Here is a 24,113-nt window from a genome sequence, read left to right as displayed (position 1 = left end):
CACAGGTCTTGAGGTTATCAGCTTTGGTGATTCTAACAGCTGATCGCTGTTGTTAATATGGTTTTATAATTTTACTTACTCTTGGACAGTCTTATATCGGAAATGCGGGATTTACCTATGGAAGAATTTCGACAGTTGTGTGATTCAATTAACAAAACTTTTGCAGATCAGGAACGTAACAGGTAATGTCTATACACAAGGTGCACAGACATGTTCAGATCATTACAGTCGCACTAGCATGTTACATTTTTTGACATGCCATAGATTTACATTTAAAAAGACAAAAATGAAAAAGTCACGGTTGTAATTATAATGAACTTTAAAGTATCGTTAGTTTGTGTGAGAAGGATTCCTATACAGTCTTGGTATTGAAAACACATTTTGTTTGACACTCTTAAACATATATATAATTGTGGTCACAATATCACTTTTCTCATGTTGACAATTCCTTGTATCAACTTAAATATAAAGTTATGTAATATTATATAAATCCACCACATTTTTAATGGGTTGTAAATTTTATTAATGTAAGAAGACAGTTAATTATGTATTTTAATGAATTATTTACGGTAAATTTCATTTTTGGTAATATTTCTGTAACCAAAAGTAATTGTCCTGTAAAAATCTATAAAAGGTATCTTTGGCCATATATACATGTACACAAGATAGAACTAATGCTCGAGATACAGGAAAGTACTGATTCAAATTAAAAAAAAAAAAATGAAAAAAAATGGGGAAAAAAAAGAAGCGAAGGGAGATGTTTTAGTGTAATTAAGATAAATTCAAGATCCTGAAATAGAGAAGAGGAAGCATGAAAGATTGATATGCCTAGTCTGCAACTTGTGACCTTTCCCCTTTCCTCCATCGACCTGCAATTTCTCTCTTGGTGTGATCAAGCCATGGGATAATGGTTTATTGACAAGAGCCAGGATTTACTGCAGGATGACTCTGAAGGAAACCCCAGTATCTGTCCATCAGCTGGGTCTTCACTTTATACCGTATTTAACCGCAAATAAACCCCTGCCCACAAATAAACCCCTGCCCACAAATAAACCCCTACCTTCATAATGGTAAGATGAAAATGGTTCACAAAAAAGCCTTCCTCAAACTTTGACACTAGGGGGGGGGGGGGGGGGGGGGAGGGAGTGCTTATTTTAGGATAAATATATGAAGTTATCTATTTTGTAAGTTTGCCTGTCAGAACCACAGTATATCCTCTTATACAGAATAGTTATTTAAACTTTTATTTCAGAAGTATGACACGATATTGATAATTTTTCATGGGTGTGGTTTTTAGCCCACTATCTGTTTAAAAAATTGCTCTTCATCCATGTTCTATCGTTGGTCCATTCATAAACAAACTAGGTCAAGGTTCTACCTACAAAATACTTCAAACTTTCTGCAAATTAACATGATGATCCAATTTGAAATGCAGATGTGCATTAAATGATAAAAGCCTTAAGATCAAGGCCATTGTTCATGAAAATAGAACCAGAAATATACTGCCAAAAAAGTGTCATGTAAAGTCTTAAAAAAAGCCAAATGTTGTAATTTGTATATTCGAAGCATACCAGTAACATTCTGTTAAAGGTTTAGAGTCAGACACGTTGCAGGCCTCTCGTTGACGTGTCAGCATTCTATCTGTAGTTTAATCTTGTCTTGAGTTCTGACATTGTTTTAAACAGATCTCGATGAAAGTTATGCTTGGAACTTTTGTCAACCTGATGACACATATTTCTGAAAGTCAAGTTTATTTGAACGATTCTTCCAATTTTTAGCTCACCTGCCCAAAGTCAACTTTTTCATTCAAACAACTTCTTCTCAATAACCAAGAGGCCCAGTGACTTGATATTGGACCTGTAGCATGCTGGGGTGAAGGGCTACAAAGTTTGTTCAAATAAATGACCTTGACCTTCATTCAAGGTCACATGGGTCAAATAGGCTATAATCTTCAAACGAATTCTTCTCAATAATCAAGAGGCCCAGGGACTTGATATTGGGCATGTAGCATGCTGGGGTGAAGGGCTACAAAGTTTGTTCAAATAAATGACCTTGGCCTTCATTCAAGGTCACATGGGTCAAATAGGCTATAATCTTCAAACGACTTCTTCTCAAAAACCAAGAGGCCCAGGGACTTGATATTGGGCCTGTAGCATGCTGGTGTGAAGGGCTACAAAGTTTGTTCAAATAAATGACCTTGGACATGGGTCAAATAGGCTATAATCTTCAAACAACTTCTTCTCAATAACCAAGAGGCACAGGGACTTGATATTGGGCCTGTAGCATGCTGGGGTGAAGGGCTACAAAGTTTGTTCAAATAAATGACCTTGACCTTCATTCAAGGTCACATGGGTCAAATAGGCTATAATCTTCAAACGACTTCTTCTCAATAACCAAGAGGCCCAGGGACTTGATATTTGGCCTGTGGCATGCTGGGGTGAAGGGCTACAAAGTTTGTTCAAATAAATAACCTTGGCCTTCATTCAAGGTCACATGGGTCAAATAGGCTATAATCTTCAAACGAATTTTTCTCAATAACCAAGAGGCCCAGGGACTTGATATTTGGCCTGTAGCATGCTGGGGTGAAGGGCTACAAAGTTTGTTCAAATAAATGACCTTGACCTTCATTCAAGGTCACATGGGTCAAATAGGCTATAGTCTTCAAACGACTTCTTAACCATAACCAAGAGGCCCAGGGACTTGATATTGGGCCTGTAGCATGCTGGGGTGAAGGGCTACCAATTTTGTTCAAATAAATGACCTTGACCTACATTCAAGGTCACAGGGGTGAAATCGGCTTAAATATGTAAACAATAATTTTGCGATAGCCAAGAGCCTCCAAGACCTGATATTAGGCCAATAGAATGCTGGAATGAAGGACTAGAAAATTTTTGATATGAATAAAACTAGCTTACAATGATATTTGAATAAAGAGGTAATCAACATAGTATCTTTAGACATGACCTCAATCAACTTAAAAGTTGCTGTAGAGCCAGGTGAGCGATACAGGCCCATTGGGCCTCTTGTTTTCAAGAGAAACTGCAATAATGTCTTGAAATTAAACTTAAACACGAAACTCCTACCTTGCCAAAAAAAACTGCATATGTTTTTATAAGGGAAACATTGATATCTTTGTCTGTAGTTTGATATAGTAGCCGTCTGTACCAAGTTTAATATAGTGGCCATATTCCTCTAGTCAATCAATCAAATGACACCATCATATGTAACTGTTTGGATTGTTGCCATGGCATCATGCTGTGTATCAATTTTTTGTTGATAAAAACTGTAGATAATGAAATTGCTTGATTTTCAGAGCATAAGTACAGTATTGAATCCTAGCAACTGGTATGTAAGCGAGATCTTTCTCAATGACACGTTTTAAAATAATAGATGTTCTCTTTTTGATGTTAATACTACTGACAGTTAAATAATTTACAGAAATGATTCAAGGGCTACAAAGTGGAAACATTTCAGACTAAATCTGTAGAAGTTAAAATAGTGTCAGAGTGTTAAATGATAGCCCTCCTCTGTAAGGACACAAACTGTCTTAGGGCCTGACTTCAGGCCTTAGGCTTGATGGCCCTCCTCTGTAAGGACACAAATTATCTTAGTGGCTGACTTCAGGCCTCTCCAACCCTGGCAGGGTGTTGAACGATAAGCTTGAGAGTCCACCTCTGTGAGGACAAAAACTGTCCTAGATCAAGTCTTCCTGTGTAAGGACACAAACTGTCCTAAGTGGACGACTTCACGCCTCTCTAACCCTGAAAGAGCATTGGATGATAACCTCCTGTGTTAGGACACAAATTGTCTTAAGGGCTGACTCCAGGCCTCTCCAACTCGGGCAGAGTGTTGAATGATAGGCTTGATAACCCTCTTCTGTAAGGACATAAACTGTCTTAGGGGCTGACTTCGGGCCTCTCCAATCCTGGCAGGGTGTTGAGTGATAACCTCCTGTGTTAGGACACAAATTGTCTTAGGGACTGACTTCAGGCCTCTCCAACTCGGGCAGAGTGTTGAATGATAGGCTTGAGAGCCCTCCTCAGTGAGGACACAAACTGTCCTAGATAAAGTCTTCCTGTGTAAGGACACAAACTGACCTTGGGTCTGACTTCAAGCCTCTCTAACCCTGGTAGTCGATTTATCTTTATCGCGGGTAAATTGGATTTTGAAAAACTTTGTGTTGGATGTCCTTGAATTTTCGTATGAAGTGAAACAAAAGGTAGAAAATTGCTTTCCCTGAGCAATAATCTTAAAAGTCTTCAGGCCAAATTCATGTTCTTATCTTTATTTTTTTCTAAGATGTTTCCACATCAGGCATTATAACCCTAACTTGAGAAGTTTTTGTTTTTCTAGTGAAAATTTATTGTTTTTCTCTAAATTCAAGCCAATCATGGGAATTGAATTCCAAATTGAGAAGTAAGAAAGCATATTCATTGTACTTAAGCATTCTGTCTGATCAGCTGTGTGTGGAGAACCATCTAGCGTTCCTGTGTCAATTGAATGTACATTTAAATGTAATCTAAATTCTCAAGTAACAGTTGTCTTCAGGGCGTTTTACTTCCACTCTCTGGATAAATAATATTCAAGAAAGGTATCAGTCCCTTGTTGACTCATTGTTTGAGAAGTCAGTGACCTCTGCATGACCTCTGTTTCATAACGTATACCTGGTAACCCTTGATAACTATTGTTAATGGTTGTGTTGGTGACAGTATACACTGGTATTGTACAACAGAAATTTGTGTACAGTATGGTGGTTTCCTGTTAAGTTTGAGGGATATACTGAAAGGGAAATAAAAATTGAATGCTGGTCGTTTAATTAATACACTGTGTCTGTCCACAATGCAGTTTCTTTGTATCCAAAATCAAGATATTAATTATTGTAACATGTTAATTGTAAATTAGACAAATCTAGCTATAACTAATATAAAGATAAATTTTGATAAATATTTTTCAATAAGTTATTTTTTAGGTGATTTGTGCTTGAATAGTTTTACACTGTTATATGATATGGCAATGTAACAATTATAGCTGGAAAAATATCACAAACATGTCTAGCTATATATGTTGTGGCGATGGTATTTTATAAAAGGTTCCGATAGAGTCACTAAATATTGTAGAGAATTAGGATTAACCCCAGATATATAATCTTATAATAATTAGCTCACCTTTCAAAAGGAATGCTGAAGTTCCTTCTGTTAGAAAACTCATAAAATGCTTTCTCCCAAAATAAAAGATTTCTGATCAAATGTCAAACATTGCTTTTAATGAAACATTGCATGTTTTATTTCAATATCTCTATTTTCCTTTGCATGTTTAATTTCAATATCTCTATATCAAGAAAACTTGCACGAAAAGGCATAGTAGGTTTTAATTACAACAAAGCAAATGGTGGAGCAAAGATCACTCATGTCAATTTTCATGATAATTGGTTCATTATTTCCTGACCAGGAAGTATTTACTTACACACAAGCTCCTGTAACTTATAGACAATATCTTATCATGACAACAAGAAATGGAACATCTATACGAAGGTATATATGATGACTTCAATAGAAAGTAGGATATTCATGGATTCACGACAGCTGTAACCTATACCTGTTTAAACATCTAAAATGTAAGTGTTTATTACATCTTAGCTGGAGAATCTGGTTGAATACACCCAAGCAGTATGATACTTGAGTATACCATGGTGGCTTATTCATGATAACTTGAGAAAGTAATTCCCTATCGGACGCCCACAGGGTAGACATGCATGTATATAGTTAGAGGTAGGTGTAGGTGAGAATCTCGTAACTAGCTTTGAATTTACCTGTAAAATTCAATCTAGTAAGCTGTAACATTGCTGGAAGAGGAATAAAACATTGGTGCTAATTGATCGTGTTAGATGCTGAAAGATTTTTTTTTCGACATCCCCAACTTTGTTGTTGTCAAGTTGTCATGGCGATTTCTCAGATTGGATTATAAACTTCAAACAGTATGATGACAGTGCATGAAGTTTCTATCTAATCTTTATATTTTAGATATGTGTCATTTTCTTTGGTGGAAAGTATCAAATAACTTCCTACAAGTGTAAGAGTTTCTGGTTACTGAAATCGTTAACAACACTTCGGCTGCATTTTTCAACGAGATTTTGTCACGGATAAATGTATTTTGTATGACTCTCATCACTGAAAATTGTCACAACTACACGACTTACTTCACCACTACAACATTGAATGCAACACAGGAACATTTTCGTTAGCTGAAATAACATTGTTACGAAAAACAAATGAATATTAAATTAGATAGGTTTCACTGGTTTGGACGTCTTGTTGACAACTAGCAGCGCCAGCTGTCATTCCTCCATGAATGTGTTTGGATTCTTGATATTTCCTCACCTGGACCCCTGGATTGAGTAGTTCCGCTCACTTTGAAGTGCCTCGGGTAGCAAGTATAAGGGCCATTATAATGGACTTAATATTATTTAAACTGAAGTATTGTGGACAAGGATGCAAATAAACTGGCCTGTGTATACAACTTTGGTGGTGGCCTGGCCATTTCATATTCTACTTCTAAAGTCTTTTGTGGCATCTGTCTGCATCAGTGCCTCTCACAGCATGGGGCAAATGTCATGGCTGGACTTGTAACAGTCTTCAATTATAGATTTTGGGGTTAACACAAGACTTTCACTAACAGAGATCTATTATGCTTGTGAGAGTCTATACCGACAGTCAAGATTCTATTATTCTGGAATACCACTGGTCAAAGCTCTATTGTTATCCTACAACAAGTGGTCAAGGATGTTATTATCCTAGAATCCTTGTAGGCTTGTGTCCACTACCATAACAAAGGCTACTTGCTTGTTGGAAGCACTGTATTGCTATAGTGTGCCATCAATATACAAGGATGAGTAAGCCTTCTATGCCGGATATTGTTTGGAATCTCCTATCAGCCAAAAGGTAAGAATGAGTTGGGTTTTTTTTTTCAAAACAGTTGGTAATGGGAGGATGTTTGATTCGGAAGTTTTCATGTAATTTCATGGTTAAGGTTTACATTATATTGACCTGATGGGGTCTTGTTCTTGCCATAGAGGCACCCCTTCATCGATTTAGATTAATGTTGGCCGATATGCCCTTATGACAGGCTATAAAGGGGTAGGGCCATGAAAGGTCTAAACTGGCCCTGTCAAAAAATTGTACATGAATGAAAATAATGTGCTTGTTTCTATAATTCTAATATTTTTGTCAATCTGTAACCTTAAAATATTATATGCCATATTAAACCTTTGAACTACACAGATATATATAATTAATGGATGTTTTATGCATTTTACTATTTCCAATTGCTGTATTTTTTTGTCCCCCCCCCCCCCCCCCCCCCCCCCAGAAAATAGCATCAAAATCCTCAACATACAAAGATATATCTTAACTACACTTGCATCACTATCATCATTCTCTTGCGATAAAGTCATGCAGGGAAGCGATAAAACATTCTGTTTGTTTACCTTTTCCATTGGTCTATCGACTTCATTTTAAAACACTTTCTCAAATTTCACATAGTCATCAAGTATGAGTATTAAAACCTTGAAAGAGTTCATATTTCAGAGTTCCCAAGGTCAAGTACAAGGTCACTTTTACTATTTATAGAAAATCTTCCTCAGCACTCTGGAAACTTCATTTTTAAACAGATTTTGATGAAAATTTATATGATGGTCAAGTATGAGAATACCTCGAACTTCAAAATAAACATTTCCTACAAGAACACAGAACAGATGTCTGCTTTTATTCTCTTATTTCTATTTTGCCTTTTCAAGGTCTTCAGAACCAGATTCCTCTGTTTTTTCCTCCATTATGTAAATTTACTTACTTATCAAACACAAGTATTCTACTGACTTAATATTGTATAGCGAAAAAAAATGTTTAGCTTCAAAAATGTAATAAAACTCAAAGTTTGAACCGTCAAAAAGCTGTGCAGTACCTGTATAAATTGGGGTAAAAATTGAACAAAGACTGTTTCTTAGAACTAAGGAAAATGATTGGGCATTATTGTTTACATGAATTAAGCCAATATCTTATCTGAATGGAAAATAACGATATATAGCTTGTTATAAATTTGATATGTTCCCATCTGTCACAACAATTACAGATAAAACATTTAATGTTTCCTAATATATGAAGGAACGCGTTAGAATCAAAGTACAATGTATTCAGTGTCTGTCAGTATGAATAAAGCAAGTGTTTTAAGGCCAAGAGAATAAATGTTCTGCATAATAGATTTATAAATATTGATAAGAACATCTCAAGACTGAGAAATTTTACTTCATTGTCTGGTTACCAACTGTTATAGAAAACTTTTACCTGTCGTCCCCAGCTATTGTGAAACATCATTTAATATGCATTTACGGACAGTCAAAATGCCAAACATTTGAAACACATCTCTTTTTTTTTTTTATCAAGGCCTATACTTTAAAGCTATTTGGATAGAAATAGAAACTTGTACAAATTCCTTAAATAAACTTGGCCCCTGATAAAATACTGATATATTAATCTCTAGTAACACGATGTTGTGATTTAATGGAAGTGACCACAGACTTTGATGATAAAAGGCTGGACCTGGTGATTTGTCCGACATTATAATGACCAGCCAGGGCCCAGTTAATTCCCCTAGCCCTATTAGGGATTTTATCTGTCCCTGCTGATTTAGCTTGTTGGCAAGTTGCCAGATTTTTTTCTTTTTTCAGATTGACTCCCACGTTACCTTAATTGTAGTACATACACCACAGATGATAAAAGTGCATGGTTGGTTGATAGAGCAGGTATCCAGATCACCTCTAGCTTTATATGTGTACAGTGGAGATTGAGACTAACTTGGATGGAGATACCTAATGGACAAATGATTTAACTTGGCGATGAATTACTAACTTACTTACACCTTGGAATCGGTTTCCGTCTCTGAGCAGTGATGTTACATGGAAATTTTTCAACGTTTTTGTACAACCGTTTGTCCATGACTTGGAAATATGCTAATTAGATATAGAGGAAAGTGGAAATTGAATTGTTTGGGTGGCAAGTGTGGTGTAATGTGCGAGTCTGGTAAAGACTGGCTTGCTGTCTTTTATTTGCTTGCTACACTTGATCAGTTTCCTGCCAAAGGCAAGAATCTTTGAATACCTTGGATTTTCTTCAGTTGTATAATCCATTGTCATTTGAATATCTTTATAATTGTGGATTATAACTGATGGACAAATGCTGGAATAACTTGGAAATCGAGTGATGTGGAAATCTTTAAATAATTTGGTGAGACAGAAAAGTTTGTACATGTTATCATAAGGATGGCCAAACCGTGTTTACAAATCTAGTGTGGGATTTACTTGCAGACAAAAGGTAATGTTTATATAATACTGGGTTATCTAATTACAATGAAATATTAGAAATATTTATTACAACTGTAACCAAACCCACAATAGGTCATATCATGTTTAATGGAGATTTATAGCCAAAGTCATTCGATAGAATGTCACATGTGTCCTGGGAACACCTGGTGGTGATCAATTTATTCTCTTACCCTGTACAGGGATATCCTTAATTTTACCGGTTTGAGATTTTATTTTGCAGTTTTACCGGGGTGAGATTTTCTTATCTCACCCTAGGGAAAAGACAAGTTACACATGCTCTTCTCACATTCTCAACAATTGTATTTCATCACGTCAACAATACCATGACGTCACTGCAACAGTACCATGACGTCACATCGACAATTCAATCACGTCACGTCAACATTCCCTTGCATTGATGTAACATCAATATTAGATTTATAAGAGGGTAAAAGGGTAAGAGAAAAATAATCATTCACCCCCATGGAAGTGAGACTGGGGAATCTCAACCATCGGGGTAGGATAATGAAGCTGCCAAACTCTCGGCAAACCTCGTGTTTAGCAACTTGAGCATCTTCCCCCTTGGGTTGAGATCCCCTTGTCTCTAATCTAAAATCTAAACCCTCAGATTTAATCAATTGAAACCAATCTTTAAAATATATTGCTGAAACCTAATGTCCCTAGCTTCTATAAAGGATGTAAACAAATAATTATTCCACATTTCCTTACACTGCTAAGGGAAAAGTACATTGAAGTTTCCTGACATGAAAGACCTTGACCTTTTCACAAGGTCATAGGGGTCAAATATGTTAAAAACATCAAGAATCAAATTCTCAAGTTCTAGCAGGCTCCGAGGCTAGATATTTTGCCTGAAGGTACCTACGACAAATTGGTGTGAAGTTTTCTCATATGAATGACATGGACCTATTTTCAAGGTCACAAGGGCCACAAAGTTAAAGTTTGTCCAGGGTTCTGACCTTTGGCCTGTAGGTACCTGCTATTGGGAGCTAGTTTTCTCATACCAATGACCTTGACCTGTTTTCAAAGTCACAGTGGTCAGATATGTTAACAACGTTAAGGATTTTCCAGAAGAACCATATGTCTGATATTTAGATGGCAGGTTACTAGGATTGGGTGTTATAAGGATATGCCATACAAATGACCTTGGCCTATTTTCAAGGTTACTATTGTGAAATATGAAATATGTGACTGTTACACTACACAGGATCAGCAAGATGTTTTCATTGCTACATGTGTTAAAACTTTAAAGAATCTTGTTCTCAAATTCTAAAATATCAAGGGTGCTTATGTTGGTTAGTAGGTTCCTGCTATAAGTGCCATGAAGGTTACTCATACCAATGACCTTGAACTATTTTCAAGGTCACAGTGGTCAAATGTGTTAAAATCTTTAAAATAACTTTTTCTCAATAAGGTCTAGGGTCATGATACCGGGCCTGTGGCTGAGTTAAAAGGGCAGACTTACTGTTGTAAGGTTTACTCTTATAAACAACATTGACCTTTCTAACTGAAGAGACAAGACATATGCTACAGGTGCTTTTGTTTTTCAGAAAGCTACACCTAAACAACTGTTTTAAATCATGAATATTGCAGTTTGAATTGAAAGTGTACAGTGTTGACTTAAGGCCATGGATTTATTTAAATCTTATCCTTAGATCATTACAGCAATCTTTACATTATAAGTATCGGTTATAACCCTAAGGGATCCATGCAGTAGATTTATCAGCAGATGCCCAGCAAAATTTGTTTAAGTGTGCATGACTAATATGTTTTGGAATTTCTTTGCAACAGGGTAAAAAAATGAAATTAAGAGCAGTGTGTAGAAGAATCAGTGTCACAGGACTGGTATATTTTATCACTTGCTATGTGTGTTGTTTATAATAGCAATTATTTATTCATTTACTTTTTTCCAAAAGGCTGTCACCTAAATGTATGAGATACTGATAGGAAGCTTTATATATTGTCATTGAGGGTGTGATATATACCTGTGGTGACCCCCATTTCCCTTTGGAGACACCTCTGTAACACTGGGTGTACTTTATGAATTATGGCCGCCTGGTATTTGTCATAGCTAGCAAAGTGGTAACACAGGTAACATTAAGGTAATTTTTAAACATTTTAATTTACAGTTATGGTGTATTATTGTTGATTGATTTGACTTAAGACCTTTGTGACCTAGATATTGACCTTTGGCATAGCTTAAAACACTTTAACGTATGCAAATGAAAAGTATTCCAAATGGTCATTGTTGCTGATCAATTTGACCTATGACCTTTGGTGACCTAAATATTGAACTTTAGTATAACTTAAAATGCTACAACATAGGCAAATGAAAAGTATGTCACATGATCATATTGGATGAGCAATCTGACCTATGAACTTTGGTGACCTATATATTGATCTTTGGCATAACCTGTCATTGTTATAAGATATGCAAATGAAAAATGTACCACATTGATGAGAATTGATGAATAGATTAACCAGTGACCTTTGGTGACCTACATATTGACCATTGGTGCAAGTGTTTTATGATATTAAAATGAAAAATGTACCACATTTATGAGAATTGATGACCAATTTCACCTTTGACCTTTATATGGCGTATTAATATTTGGCATACATTTCTGTTGTTTGCCTGGGTCATAGGGAATGGAACGAAGTATAGAAAGGATTATGTAAATAGATCTCAATTATTTAAAGGAAATTTCAGATCTGTACATAATTACTTATAATGAGCACATAATTTAGTTATAATAACCCAGTCAGGTTGGCGTTTATGCCTATAAGCCTTTTGTTTGTATTGTGCAGATGATCAAAAATGCAACATGAACAATAAGTATCCGGAATGTAAATATCTTGTAGTTATGTAATGCAAATGATGAAGATAAGTGGTTTTAAAACGAGCTGTAAAGTGCAATTATTATAAATATGTAATATACATGTCTTGTTTATGGGCGATTGATTATGCAAAGAGTTTTTTTGTGTTGCAAGTCCATTGTTAATGAAGTATGTTTTATTTAATGCTGATAATGAAGATATGTGACAAGGTAAATTTGTAGCAAGAAGTAAATAGTGTAATGTACTTGAAGTTGGAGACATTGAGTCGAAGTTGGAGACATTGAGTCAACCAGCTCAGTGAACATTGGAAACATTGAGTCAACCAGCTCAGTGAACATTGGAAACATTGAGTCAACAAGCATAATGAACATTCCAGACATTGAGTCAATCAGCATAATGAACATTCCAGACATTGAGTCAACCAGCACAGTGAACATTCCAGACATTGAGTCAATCAGCATAATGAACATTCCAGACATTGAGTCAACCAGCTCAGTGAACATTGGAAACATTGAGTCAACAAGCATAATGAACATTCCAGACATTGAGTCAATCAGCATAATGAACATTCCAGACATTGAGTCAACCAGCACAGTGAACATTCCAGACATTGAGTCAATCAGCATAATGAACATTCCAGACATTGAGTCAACCAGCACAGTAAAAAATTACAAGCTTTCCCTAACAGAAGCAGGATCGGGAACATTTTATGATTTCACAAAAAAGAAGAAGAAGATTTCACTTCAAGGAAAGAATTACAGAATGTGTGTTATGTCTACAGAGTTCTTCAACAGTAAATGGAGGGATTCATTATAACATATGCTTTATAATCCTGAAGATCAGTATCAGGTTTAGGCCAGTTTTTCATATCTAAATCTAATGAGAGACATAAAAGCCAGTAGATATCTTTCCCAATTAAACTCATTTTCAAAAAACTGATACTACCATTTGTCCATGACTTGATTTCATTGATATGTTATAGTTGAGAATACCATAGTGATGACATATTGATCAGATTGGTAGGGAGTGGCCCAACACTTGGAAAGAAGGATGTAAAGTATTAGGTTTAATCTCGTAGAAAAAATGTTATCCATAACAACCAGGAAACCACCTTTTACCATAAATTATGGACTACAGCAAGAGAGCTTGTTAGGTAGGGGCTGTCACAACCACCTGTTCTCTTGTCTGTACGCTTTAATCATACTCTGTCTTTAACTTATAGTTTTACCATCCCTATGTTTTATTTGTGACCGATCCCTATTTAAGATTGATCCCGGACACCGGCTTTATATCTGATGTACATGTATTTTACTAATATATACCTGGGTAACTGTGATATATGGCACCAAAGTAAACAACAGTGCAATGTATATTTGACTAATGAACTATTGTTCCTCAATGTTTGTATAACATAAAGACAACCTGATGTATTGGTCAGCATAAAAAGGCTTTGTTTACATAGTTCGTTTCCATGTAAGTGTTGTTGTGTGAAATTTAAAAATGTGTCAATATGATTAGGTGCCACAGTGAGAAATACACTTGCCTTTCACCTAGGCAACCGTGTTAGATTCCTTAATCAAACATGAAATTTAGGGTCACCTGCCTGACTATGTGGGATTTCCCTGGATACTCCAGCTCCTCTTACACTAAGACCCCACGCACACTTCCCCCCACACCAAGACCCCTCGCACACTTCCCCCCCACACCAAGACCCCTCGCACACTTCCCCCCCACACTAAGACCCCTCACACACTTCCCCCCCACACTGAGACCCCTCACACACTTCCCCCCCCACACCAAGACCCCTCACACACTTCCCCCCCACACTAAGACCCCTCACACACTTCCCCCCCACACTGAGACCCCTCACACACTTCCCCCCCACACTAAGACCCCTCACACACTTCCCCCCCACACCAAGACCCCTCACACACTTCCCCCCACACCAAGACCCCTCGCACACTTCCCCCCCACACTAAGACCCCTCACACACTTCCCCCCCACACTAAGACCCCTCACACACTTCCCCCCCACACTGAGACCCCTCACACACTTCCCCCCCACACTAAGACCCCTCACACACTTCCCCCCCCACACACACTAAGACCCCTCACACACTTCCCCCCCCCCACACACTAAACCCTCCACACTTCCCCCCACACCAAGACCCCACCTCCACCTCTCCCACACCAAGACCCCTCCACACTTCCCCCCACCAAGACCCCTCACACACCCCCCACAGACCCCTCACACCTTCCCCCCACCAAGACCCCCACCACACCCCCCACCCAAACCCCCCCCACCACTTCCCCCCCCACCACCCACCAATTCCCTCGCCCCACCCTTCCCCCCCCCCACAGACCCCCTCGCCACACTTCCCCCACACCAAGACCCTGCCACACTTCCCCCACACCAAGACCCCTCGCACACTTCCCCCCACAACCCCCAACCCCCCCACCACCCCCACTTTCCCCCCACACCAAGACCCCCCCCACACCTCCCCCCCACCCCCTCCCCTTCCCCCACACCAAGATCCCTCGCACACTTCCCCCACACCAAGACCCCTCGCACACTTCCACCCACACCAAGACCCCTCGCACACTTCCCCCCACACCAAGACCCCCACACACTTCCCCCCACACCAAGACCCTCACACACTTCCCCCCACACCAAGACCCCTCACACACTTCCCCCCACACCAAGACCCCTCACACACTCCCATACCAAGACCCCTCACACACTTCCCCCACACCAAGACCCCTCTCACACACTTCCCCAACCACGACCCCTCACACACTTCCCCACCACACAAGAACCATCACACAATTCCCCCCACACAAGACCCTCACACACTTCCTCCCACCACCAGAGACCCCTCACACACTTCCCCCCACACCAAGACCCTCCACACTTCCACCCACCCAAGCACCCCTCCACACCACTTCCCCCCCACCCAAGACCCCTCACACACTTCCCCCCCACACCAAGACCCCTCACACACTTCCCCCCCCCACACCATAACCCCTCACACACTTCCCCCACACTAAGACCCCCACACACTTCCCCCCACACCTAAGACCCCTCACACACTTCCTCCTACACTGAAACCCCTCACACACTTCCTCCTACACTGAAACCCCTTGTACCTTTCAATCCAGGTCAACAAGAGTAATTTATAAAGTTGATATAACTTGTTTCGCAATTGTTTTAAAATAAATCAAGTTTAGTCTAAATAATATTACCCTGTCTAAATAAAAGATTTTATTATCTATTATTATATTAGATAGAATCAAAGTACATCTGTATCATCACTTTGGGGGGCGGGGGGGGGTTGATTTTGGTTGAGTAAAAACTGATATCTGCATTATCACCTTAGAGGGACGTGGATTGTTTGAGACTAATGTGGTGTTGTATGAGTATGCTTTTCTTACCCAACAAAGCTGCAGAAAATTTATTTTTTGTTTTGTATGTTTCAGGTCAGAGCAAGCTAGTGAACTGGAAATTGAGGTATGTAGATGTTGAATCTTTAAGATAATATAATAAGGCTGTCATATCTACATCACACTTTAAAAATATTAAGTAAAGTAAAATACACCTGGAGACATGCCATATTGTTTTAAACACTGCTGAATTGAGAGCTGAAGGTAGTTGAAACAATGAGTAGTTATTATTATATAATTTCTAATAACTACATGTGTATAGATTTTCTTCAAAATGAGGTGTTTTCTGAATTTTGGTGATGATAGGGTATTTAAATTGCTGTTTGTCCATCCGTAAACAGTCCTTGTTATCAATATTTCTTGAGAAGTACAAAAGGGATATTTCTCAAACTTTGCATGTTCAGGTTCCCCTTGGTCCCTAGTTTTGCCCTTTTATGTTTTAGTCTGATCAAGAAAACAAAATGTCTGACAGGTTAACTGTGTATGGAGGCCAAATATGAGGTGGTCTTGGCTGAAAAACATTCTTGACCATTTCTTATTGATATCAATTTTAAAGGTCAATAGATAGGTGGTCAAAGGTCTCACAGGTCAAACTGGTCATCATTTATTCTTGATGATAAACCTTGTAGATTCTATTGTCATATGTTATGTCCTAGGTCAAAATATAGGTCACCAAAGGTCAACGGTCATATTGGTAATCAATTACCATTAGAGTATACCTTCCATTGGTATATCTTGTAATTATATAAATTTATGCAAAAGTCAGTGTATAGGTCACTCAAAGGTCAAATTTGAATTACATAAAAAATAGGTTGATACCTCTACACTTATTGTCCCAGGTCTGAAGTCTGTTTGGTCCCTGTAACAGTAAATTATTCCCCTTCTTTGGGCCTCTAACAGCTATGCATGCTGCGCATTGAGCGACAATGTCTGAGGCTTCAAGCTGTGTCTAACCCTATATTTATATCAACATTCTGCAATGTCTTACATCTAGGATAATACATCTTAATCGCAGCAAGGAAGATAGAATCATACTATAGATTACCTGTCACCCAGGGCAGGTACTAGACATGTTACCCCCTCATTACACACTTTACTTTCTCACAGAGGCTAACTTTCAACTAAAGGCCAAAAGTGAGGCAGTGTCAGTCAAAGGAGACACTAGGAAGAAGAAGTTGTTTATAAATAGGGAAAGGAGGTACAATTAATATGCCCCGCTTGAAGGGAAGTTGTGATTGACTCCCTTGGTGCCAAAAGGGCAGAGCCAAAATAGGGGAAATAGAGGTAAATCCTTTAAATCGCTAATTACCCTCTCTGATTGAATTTATTTCTAACAAATGATCTGGAACACAATTGGTTGAAAGAGTTCAAATGTTGTATAAATGAAGGGCTGGCTCCTTTGGGACTAAATAAAACGGGACCCAATAGGTTGGAATGACTGAACTGCAAAAGCTCTAGACCAATATCATAATTTCTTTGATCCATCTAGATATAAACCTTTTTACGGACAAACTTATAATGAATGGCGACGTTTCATGGACATCATGACCTAATTGGAAAATAAACTCTTTCACGATATGAAGTTTGACGTGTTTGATGCTTATATGCCTAGTGGTTAAATTGTCACCAACTTAAGTTCTCAGTTTAAAATTTTGACTTCACCAGAATTTGAACAACTGCATACATAATGTATTTGTATGGCGTTGTCGTGGATGACACAGGAGACGTTTACACTTTTGGATCATCTGGTCTTTTCTCCTCTTTCAATGGTCCTCATTCAAATCTTATTTTTTTTATTTGAGTTAGAATTACAATTGCCTGTTAACAAGGGCATTCTGTGTTGTTTTTTCAACATAGTTAATCTTTCGCCCTTGTTTTGTTACTTTTAAACTACAACTATTGAGGGGCCGCGGTGGCCGTGTGGTTAAGGTGTCCCGACACTTTATCACTAGCCCTCCACCTCTGGGTTGTGTGTTCGAAACCTACGTTAGGTAGTTGCCAGGTACTGACTGTAGGCCAGTGGTTTTCTCTGGGTACTCCGGCTTTCCTCCACCTCCAAAACCTGGCACGTCCTTAAATGACCCCGGCTGTTAATAGGACGTTGAGCAAAAACAAATAAACTACAATTATTACATTTTGGTTATCATAACCTACTGATATGAAGTGGGTATGCTGAAATCACTTTGTCTGCCCCTGTCCATCTGTCCATAGGCCTTTTTGGTTGTCCTTTTGTCATAGTAGCCTTGTCAATATACACAGGTTTTTGTATTAACAACCGTATGTATCTATGAATTTGATACTCCTAACAATTGTTTTATTAAAATGATTGGTAGCGTATGAGTTAGTTAGCCACTGGTTACAGTTCAAGTTTCTAACAAACTTGTGGTCTGTTTGTTTGTTCAATTAAAGTGAACTTTTGTTTGATTTTACTTTAGAAAAAATTCACCAGCCTGTCCTTGGCATTCAAAACTGACAAGTTAACTTTGGAAAAACGTCTGGAAATACAGGAAAGGTCACGGGATATAGCAGAACAAAACGTGGACACGGAACTAAAAGGACTCAAGGAAAATCTGGAGGTAGGAAGGGAAAAATCTTAATGTAGTTAGCTCAGCTGACCCAAAGGCCATCATCAGATGGTGGGCTATTCAAATCGCCTTATGTTACTATATACTCCTGGGCTTCATGATTGCCCTTGGGTGGGGATGAAGTTTACTATATATAGTTTATCCAAGGGAATGATACTTTTGGATAGAAAATAATTAAAACTTGATTAATTATTACTCTGTGAAAACAGTTTAATACTTTGATAATTTCTAGACTACAAGGGGCTGAGGGATGCAGCCCAAAATGGTAAGATTAGCATTTCCTCAATCTTCATCTTTAGACCAATATAAGCTGTATACAAATACTCTTGATTGCTCAATTGCTTTGTAATCATATTATCAGATTGAGGTCTTAATTACTATAGTATTGGAATTATTGGTAAGTGATAACTGTACTTATATTAGGTTTCTGCCTGTCCTACAGACGCTGAACCAGTTATGTACAGACTCACAGGTACGAGATGTCCTCAAGAAAATACAGGCACACCTAGACATCCTCGAACAAGCTGCAGCCCGAGTGTCGAGTCGGGCGGAGGTATTCGGGGCAGTACAACAGGTAAATATGATATTGGGAAGAACTTATATACAGTACAAAGAAAGTGACATTCTGATCTAAAAATAAGCACACCAGCCCATGGAATTAATTCATTCAACAAAATTATTTGAATAATAAGTACTAGGTAATTCATTTGCATGAAAATATTTCAAAGTGTATGCATTATTTATCTGGTGAAAAATTTGTTCCCTCCTTTCCTAACCTTCAAAATATTAAGTATCAATATAATTTATGTTTTAATCAGCTGAAAATGCTCCCATCATTGAAATTTTTTGTATGCATTACAAATTTGCAGAGATCAAACTAGACCTCTTTGCTATTAAATTTCCATTTTAGTCGGAATTATTCAAACAAATTCCTTCATTGATTCCATAACAAACTTGGGCACTAGAGATCTCGATATGTAGAGCACGTCTGGTACATGATAATTAAGTTTTACTATATTCTTCACAAATACAAGTCCCAAGGCATCCTTTGTGAAATCTAAGAAAACAGTATGTGTGTTTTGATATTTTGTAGGAGAAGAGGATGAGCAAGGCAATAGAGATAATGATAACACATGTAGATACTATACGTATGGTCCATGAGCGTGTCAACGCAGAACTTGAGGAAGCTAGGTGAGGATCAACACTCTTCTCCGTCACCTTCTCTTACAATTTTGATATTCAAACATTCAAAAATTTAATTGAAAATCATAAATTGATTCAGCAACATCGTCATTAACATTCAAAAATTTTATTGAATATTATAAATTAATTCAGCAACATCGTCATCATCTTCTTTCAAAAAATTATAAATATTATAAAATCGAAAATGTATGAAATTTCACCATAGATTTTAATGCTAATAGAGACAATTACAGATTTCTGCCAATAACTGTATGTACAAATACTCGCAATATGTGAATTCTTTCTAACTTTATTTTTTTTTCCTATCAAATTTAATTCGCGTACATCCTAAAATTGATATGTACTTCATGGCAAAGTTCAGTTATTAATAGTTTCTTCTTTCCAAGCTATAATTTAAAACTGTTTTTCCAGAAAACTTATACAAGACAGTCGTCCATTTGGAAGTGCGGGTTTAGATATAGGTAAGTTGAACTTGTGTTCTTGTGTAAATATGGAATGCTGTTTTCTTGATATATCAAGACGTCATATTTATCTTATAGTTAACCCTGGCAGCCTATCCTTCATCCATCTGCTATCCATCCTTCAAATATTTGCTAAAAATGCTACTTGTCCTGAATGGCTATATCAAATATTAATCATATTCTTTTACTGTGATTTGTTCAATTTCCTTTGGAATTAAACCAGTCTTGCTTTGAATTAATAATGTGAGATGGTGGTTGATGTATGCACAATATTGATCATGGCTAACCTCCTGCGAACCAGATAGCTGAAGCCAAAATGAGCAAAATCCAGTGAAACTTTAACAAGTTTCTTCTCCAGACTCAGATATGTTCTTTTCAATGAGTCAAAGCTAGCATTGCTAAAAATACTGTATGATTCCATGGAACAGTTTTTTTTTCCCAAATTCTACTCTGTCCGTGTTTTATATATAATTTCAAATGTCATTAGAAGAAAATCCACTATAGCTTAAGCTTAATATTTGGTTCATGATTTTGCAGGTGATTTTCCACACATGAGTAAGCGGTCTATGTCCCTCTCCCAACAAGGTCAAGGTCTCCAGTCAAGGGTAAGTCATGAGTGATCATTGTCCCTCTCCCAGCAAGGTCAAGGTCTCCAGTCAAGGGTAACTCGTAAGTGATCATTGTCCCTCTCCCAACAAGGTCAAGGTCTCCAGTCAAGGGTAAGTCATGAGTGATCATTGTCCCTCTCCCAGCAAGGTCAAGGTCTCCAGTCAAGGGTAAGTCATGAGTGATCATTGTCCCTCTCCCAGCAAGGTCAAGGTCTCCAGTCAAGAGTAAGTCATGAGTGATCATTGTCCCTCTCCCAGCAAGGTCAAGGTCTCCGATCAAAGGTAAGTCACAATAGAATGATCATTGCCCCTCTGCCAGCAAGGTCAAGGTCTCCAGTCAAGGGTAAGTCATGAGTGATCATTGTCCCTCTCCCAGCAAGGTCAAGGTCTCCAGTCAAGGGTAAGTCACAATAGAATGATGATCATTGCCCCTCTGCCAACAAGGTCTCCAGTCATGGCAAGTCATTAGTAAGCGATCATTGTCCCTCTCCCAGCAAGGTCAAGGTCTCCAGTCAAGGTCAAGTCATGAGTAAGTAGTCATTGTCTATCTCCCAGCGAAGTAGAGTTTCCAGTCACAGAAAAGCACTACAACCATGCAGGCTTATAGCTCTTTGTTATTTAAATCGTCACACCTTTGCAAGGTGGGTGGGCTATGATAATCATGGTGTCCATCTGTCAGCACTTCCTATTTCCAGAGATTATCGCCAAATCTGAAAGGTAAAACTTTCTGTTTTACTCTGTGATGTGAGGTTGTGCGGTAGGGACTTAAGAAGTTCCAAATTTCAAGGTCGCTATTACTAAAACTAGAGCCGAGAATATGCTATCAAAAATATATCATCTGACACTTTTGCAGAGGGCCAAGCTTTCAGAAATTTCACATGATGACGAGTGGTGAAATGCAGTAATAGGGGTTTATAAAGTTGTAAATGATCATGTAGCTGTTACTATAAATAGAACTGTCAAAATACAGCTTAAGAAGCCTTTATGGAATGCCACACTTTCTGAATAGCACAGGATGATACACTCATTTTCAGATATGCAATAAGGGGTTTAGAAAGTTGTCAAGGTCAAATGTTGCTGAAAATAGAGCCAAGATTCAGAGTACATTCAGACTTTACGTCATCATTTTGTACAAAGGACATGTTTCCTTGATTGTTAAATAGTTCTGTGTCCTACAATATAATTCAACATTTAAAAATCATATTTGAAATGACCTTTGAAAAATGTTTTTTTTTTTTTTTCAGATGAAGGGTCGTCGTGTCAGTGAGGTAGCGATCCCTCGGGCACTGGGAGGGACAGGCGTTCCAACTTTCACCCACTCATCGTCCATGGTATAATCTTCAGCTTAATCAGTCATTATAATTATCTAACACATCGGGATATTCTTTCTCTTAATGTACAATTTTGTAGCCATATAGTCAGATTTTGCAAAATTTTACTAGGCAGAGACCAGCCACATGCACCTTGCTTGTGATATATACAACTGGCTCTGATTTATGAATTGTCTAATGATTGCATAACATTTTGAAAATATTTACCATTTTTCTATGTATTTTTTGCACATTAATTATTATTTTTGACTCAACATTTAAAGTTTTCAATGACACAGTGTTGTTTTTTTTTTTTTTTTTAATCTCACTAATTTTGTTTATAAGAGGTCACGGTTTACAAAATATTCATTTGAAGATATTTATATATGGCTGTTTCGAGCGGCAGCTTCAGCATGATTCATCCTATTTCAGTAGACTATATTATATTGTAGATACAAGTTTCAGACAATTTATCAAAATTCCTCATCAAACATCATTGCTAGTATTTCATTGTCTGTTAGAATATGCATTTATTTATATTTATTTTTTCATATACACTATATCAATGCAAATATATATTTTTATATAAGCTCATGTAAATATATTTCTGTGAACTTTGACCTCTTCCTGTACCAAAGCTGTTGTAGTTGTTGTCTCCTTGTCTGTGATTGGTCACTTCTCTGTATTCTTGTCTGTGTTTGGTCACTTCTCTCTATCCTTGTCTTGGATTGGTCACTTCTCTGTTATTGATAACTTGTCCTTTATGGCTAAATAAATAAAAACCTCGGTTTTGCTCTTTAAACAAATTCAGCATCACCTCTGTGCCTCAGATGGGTGGGGGAGGAGTGTTGTTATGGCTATCCAACATCCTATATCACTCATAACATTGGTCTAAAAGGTCAGATTCATACCAATGAGCTTTAAGCCATGGTGTAGCGTCCAGCATTTCTCCACATTTTCTTTAAAATGCTACTGTAAAGTCCTTAAAAGTGAATAATAGGACTGGTTCAATAACCCCTGACAAAAGGCCAAGCAAAGCCCCAATGTAAAAAAATAACTGATTCCAACCAGTCTGCAACATCGCTTTGAAGGGCAGTCAATTCTAAAATTTGTAAATAAGTTGGTCTGACCCTGGGGACAGGGGTAGGGGTCGGGAGAGGTCCCAAGGGGTAGGGGTCAGGTGAGGTCCCAAGGGGTAGGGGTCACAAATAGGGAAATCAACTGGAGGAGGAGTGGGAGTGGCTTATTGGTTAATATGGCCTACACATCTGAGATTAAGGGGACACAACTGTCAGCTTTGGCCAGATCTCTCACACTGCTAGCTCTAGTAATGTATATAATCTTGGCATGTCTCGATAGGATGCTTCTACTCTGTCTCTGGAATGCAAGCAACCAACATGGCCCAGGAAAGACTCGCCAGACACGGAGGTGAGAATTCCATGCACTCCCCATTGACTGATTGTCAATTACCAAAAGATAAATAATAAAGAAAAGACGTGTACCACAAAGAGTGCATGAATGCAGGGCATTTTGTAGTTTGAAATAAACCATGATTTATTTATCGAATGGCAGAAATGGTTTAGCTTGTTTCACTGAAAATGCTGCATGAATATAACTATTCAAAATATTTAAAGGTGTTACATAACTTTTAATATAGTTTTAATCAACTCAAACAAAATTTACAACCCCAAGGCAAAACGGAAAAGACAAGGCCATCATGGACAACTAGGCTGTGTTGTGTGAGGTGATTCATTCATCGGATTTATGTTATTGATATAGATTGTCGAAGGAAAGATCCTTAGATAGTCAGGTCAGGGAACAAAACAAATAATGATACTTAGCCCCCCCCCCAAAAAAAAAGGGGGTAGGTAGGTCGGAAAAGCTTTTTATTCTGTTTGTCGTTTCTTTCTTTATTTTTCATATCTTTAATTTGATTAATTAAACACTGGAATATGATCCATATGTGCATAAAGTAACATGTAAATCTACATTTTATATTTATATTTAGACAGCATCCCGCCATGATTGTTTTACACATTCTAAGTAACTAAAGACACTCGAATCGCATATGGGCCGTTTTTTACAAGTAAAGCGTACAGGTGATACTTTAACTTTAATTGTCTAAATCTCTCAAATAGGATCTTGATTTCCGGACCGGATTGATTCTTTATGTATTTTAGTCAATAAAAACTACGGGGTCAGGGGTTTAAAAATAGGGAGTGGCGGGTTACCGGAAACTAAACCTTTTTTTAGGCCTTATGTGCTGGACATGATTTTACCAGCTTCCCCAGCTTTTGT

General features: G+C 37.8%; 1 protein-coding gene across 2 annotated transcripts in view; it reads left to right on the top strand.

Annotated features, from left to right (window-relative positions):
- Nucleotides 1–24,113, top strand: part of LOC117327005 — a 98,566-nt gene that overhangs the window by 62,998 nt on the left and 11,455 nt on the right. Inside the window, exons 8-15 of one of the 2 annotated variants that reach the window (XM_033883814.1) lie at nucleotides 15,685–15,715; nucleotides 18,084–18,224; nucleotides 18,676–18,807; nucleotides 19,327–19,424; nucleotides 19,848–19,897; nucleotides 20,435–20,502; nucleotides 21,750–21,836; nucleotides 23,175–23,243. In XM_033883814.1, coding sequence (XP_033739705.1) covers nucleotides 15,685–15,715; nucleotides 18,084–18,224; nucleotides 18,676–18,807; nucleotides 19,327–19,424; nucleotides 19,848–19,897; nucleotides 20,435–20,502; nucleotides 21,750–21,836; nucleotides 23,175–23,243 — 676 coding nt within the window. The remainder of the gene's footprint in view (nucleotides 1–15,684; nucleotides 15,716–18,083; nucleotides 18,225–18,675; nucleotides 18,808–19,326; nucleotides 19,425–19,847; nucleotides 19,898–20,434; nucleotides 20,503–21,749; nucleotides 21,837–23,174; nucleotides 23,244–24,113) is intronic. The other variant, XM_033883815.1, reaches the window with a different exon arrangement.

Source organism: Pecten maximus, chromosome 5 (genome assembly GCF_902652985.1).
Source record: "Pecten maximus chromosome 5, xPecMax1.1, whole genome shotgun sequence".
Taxonomy (NCBI): domain Eukaryota; kingdom Metazoa; phylum Mollusca; class Bivalvia; order Pectinida; family Pectinidae; genus Pecten; species Pecten maximus.
This window is presented reverse-complemented; position numbering and strand designations above follow the sequence as displayed.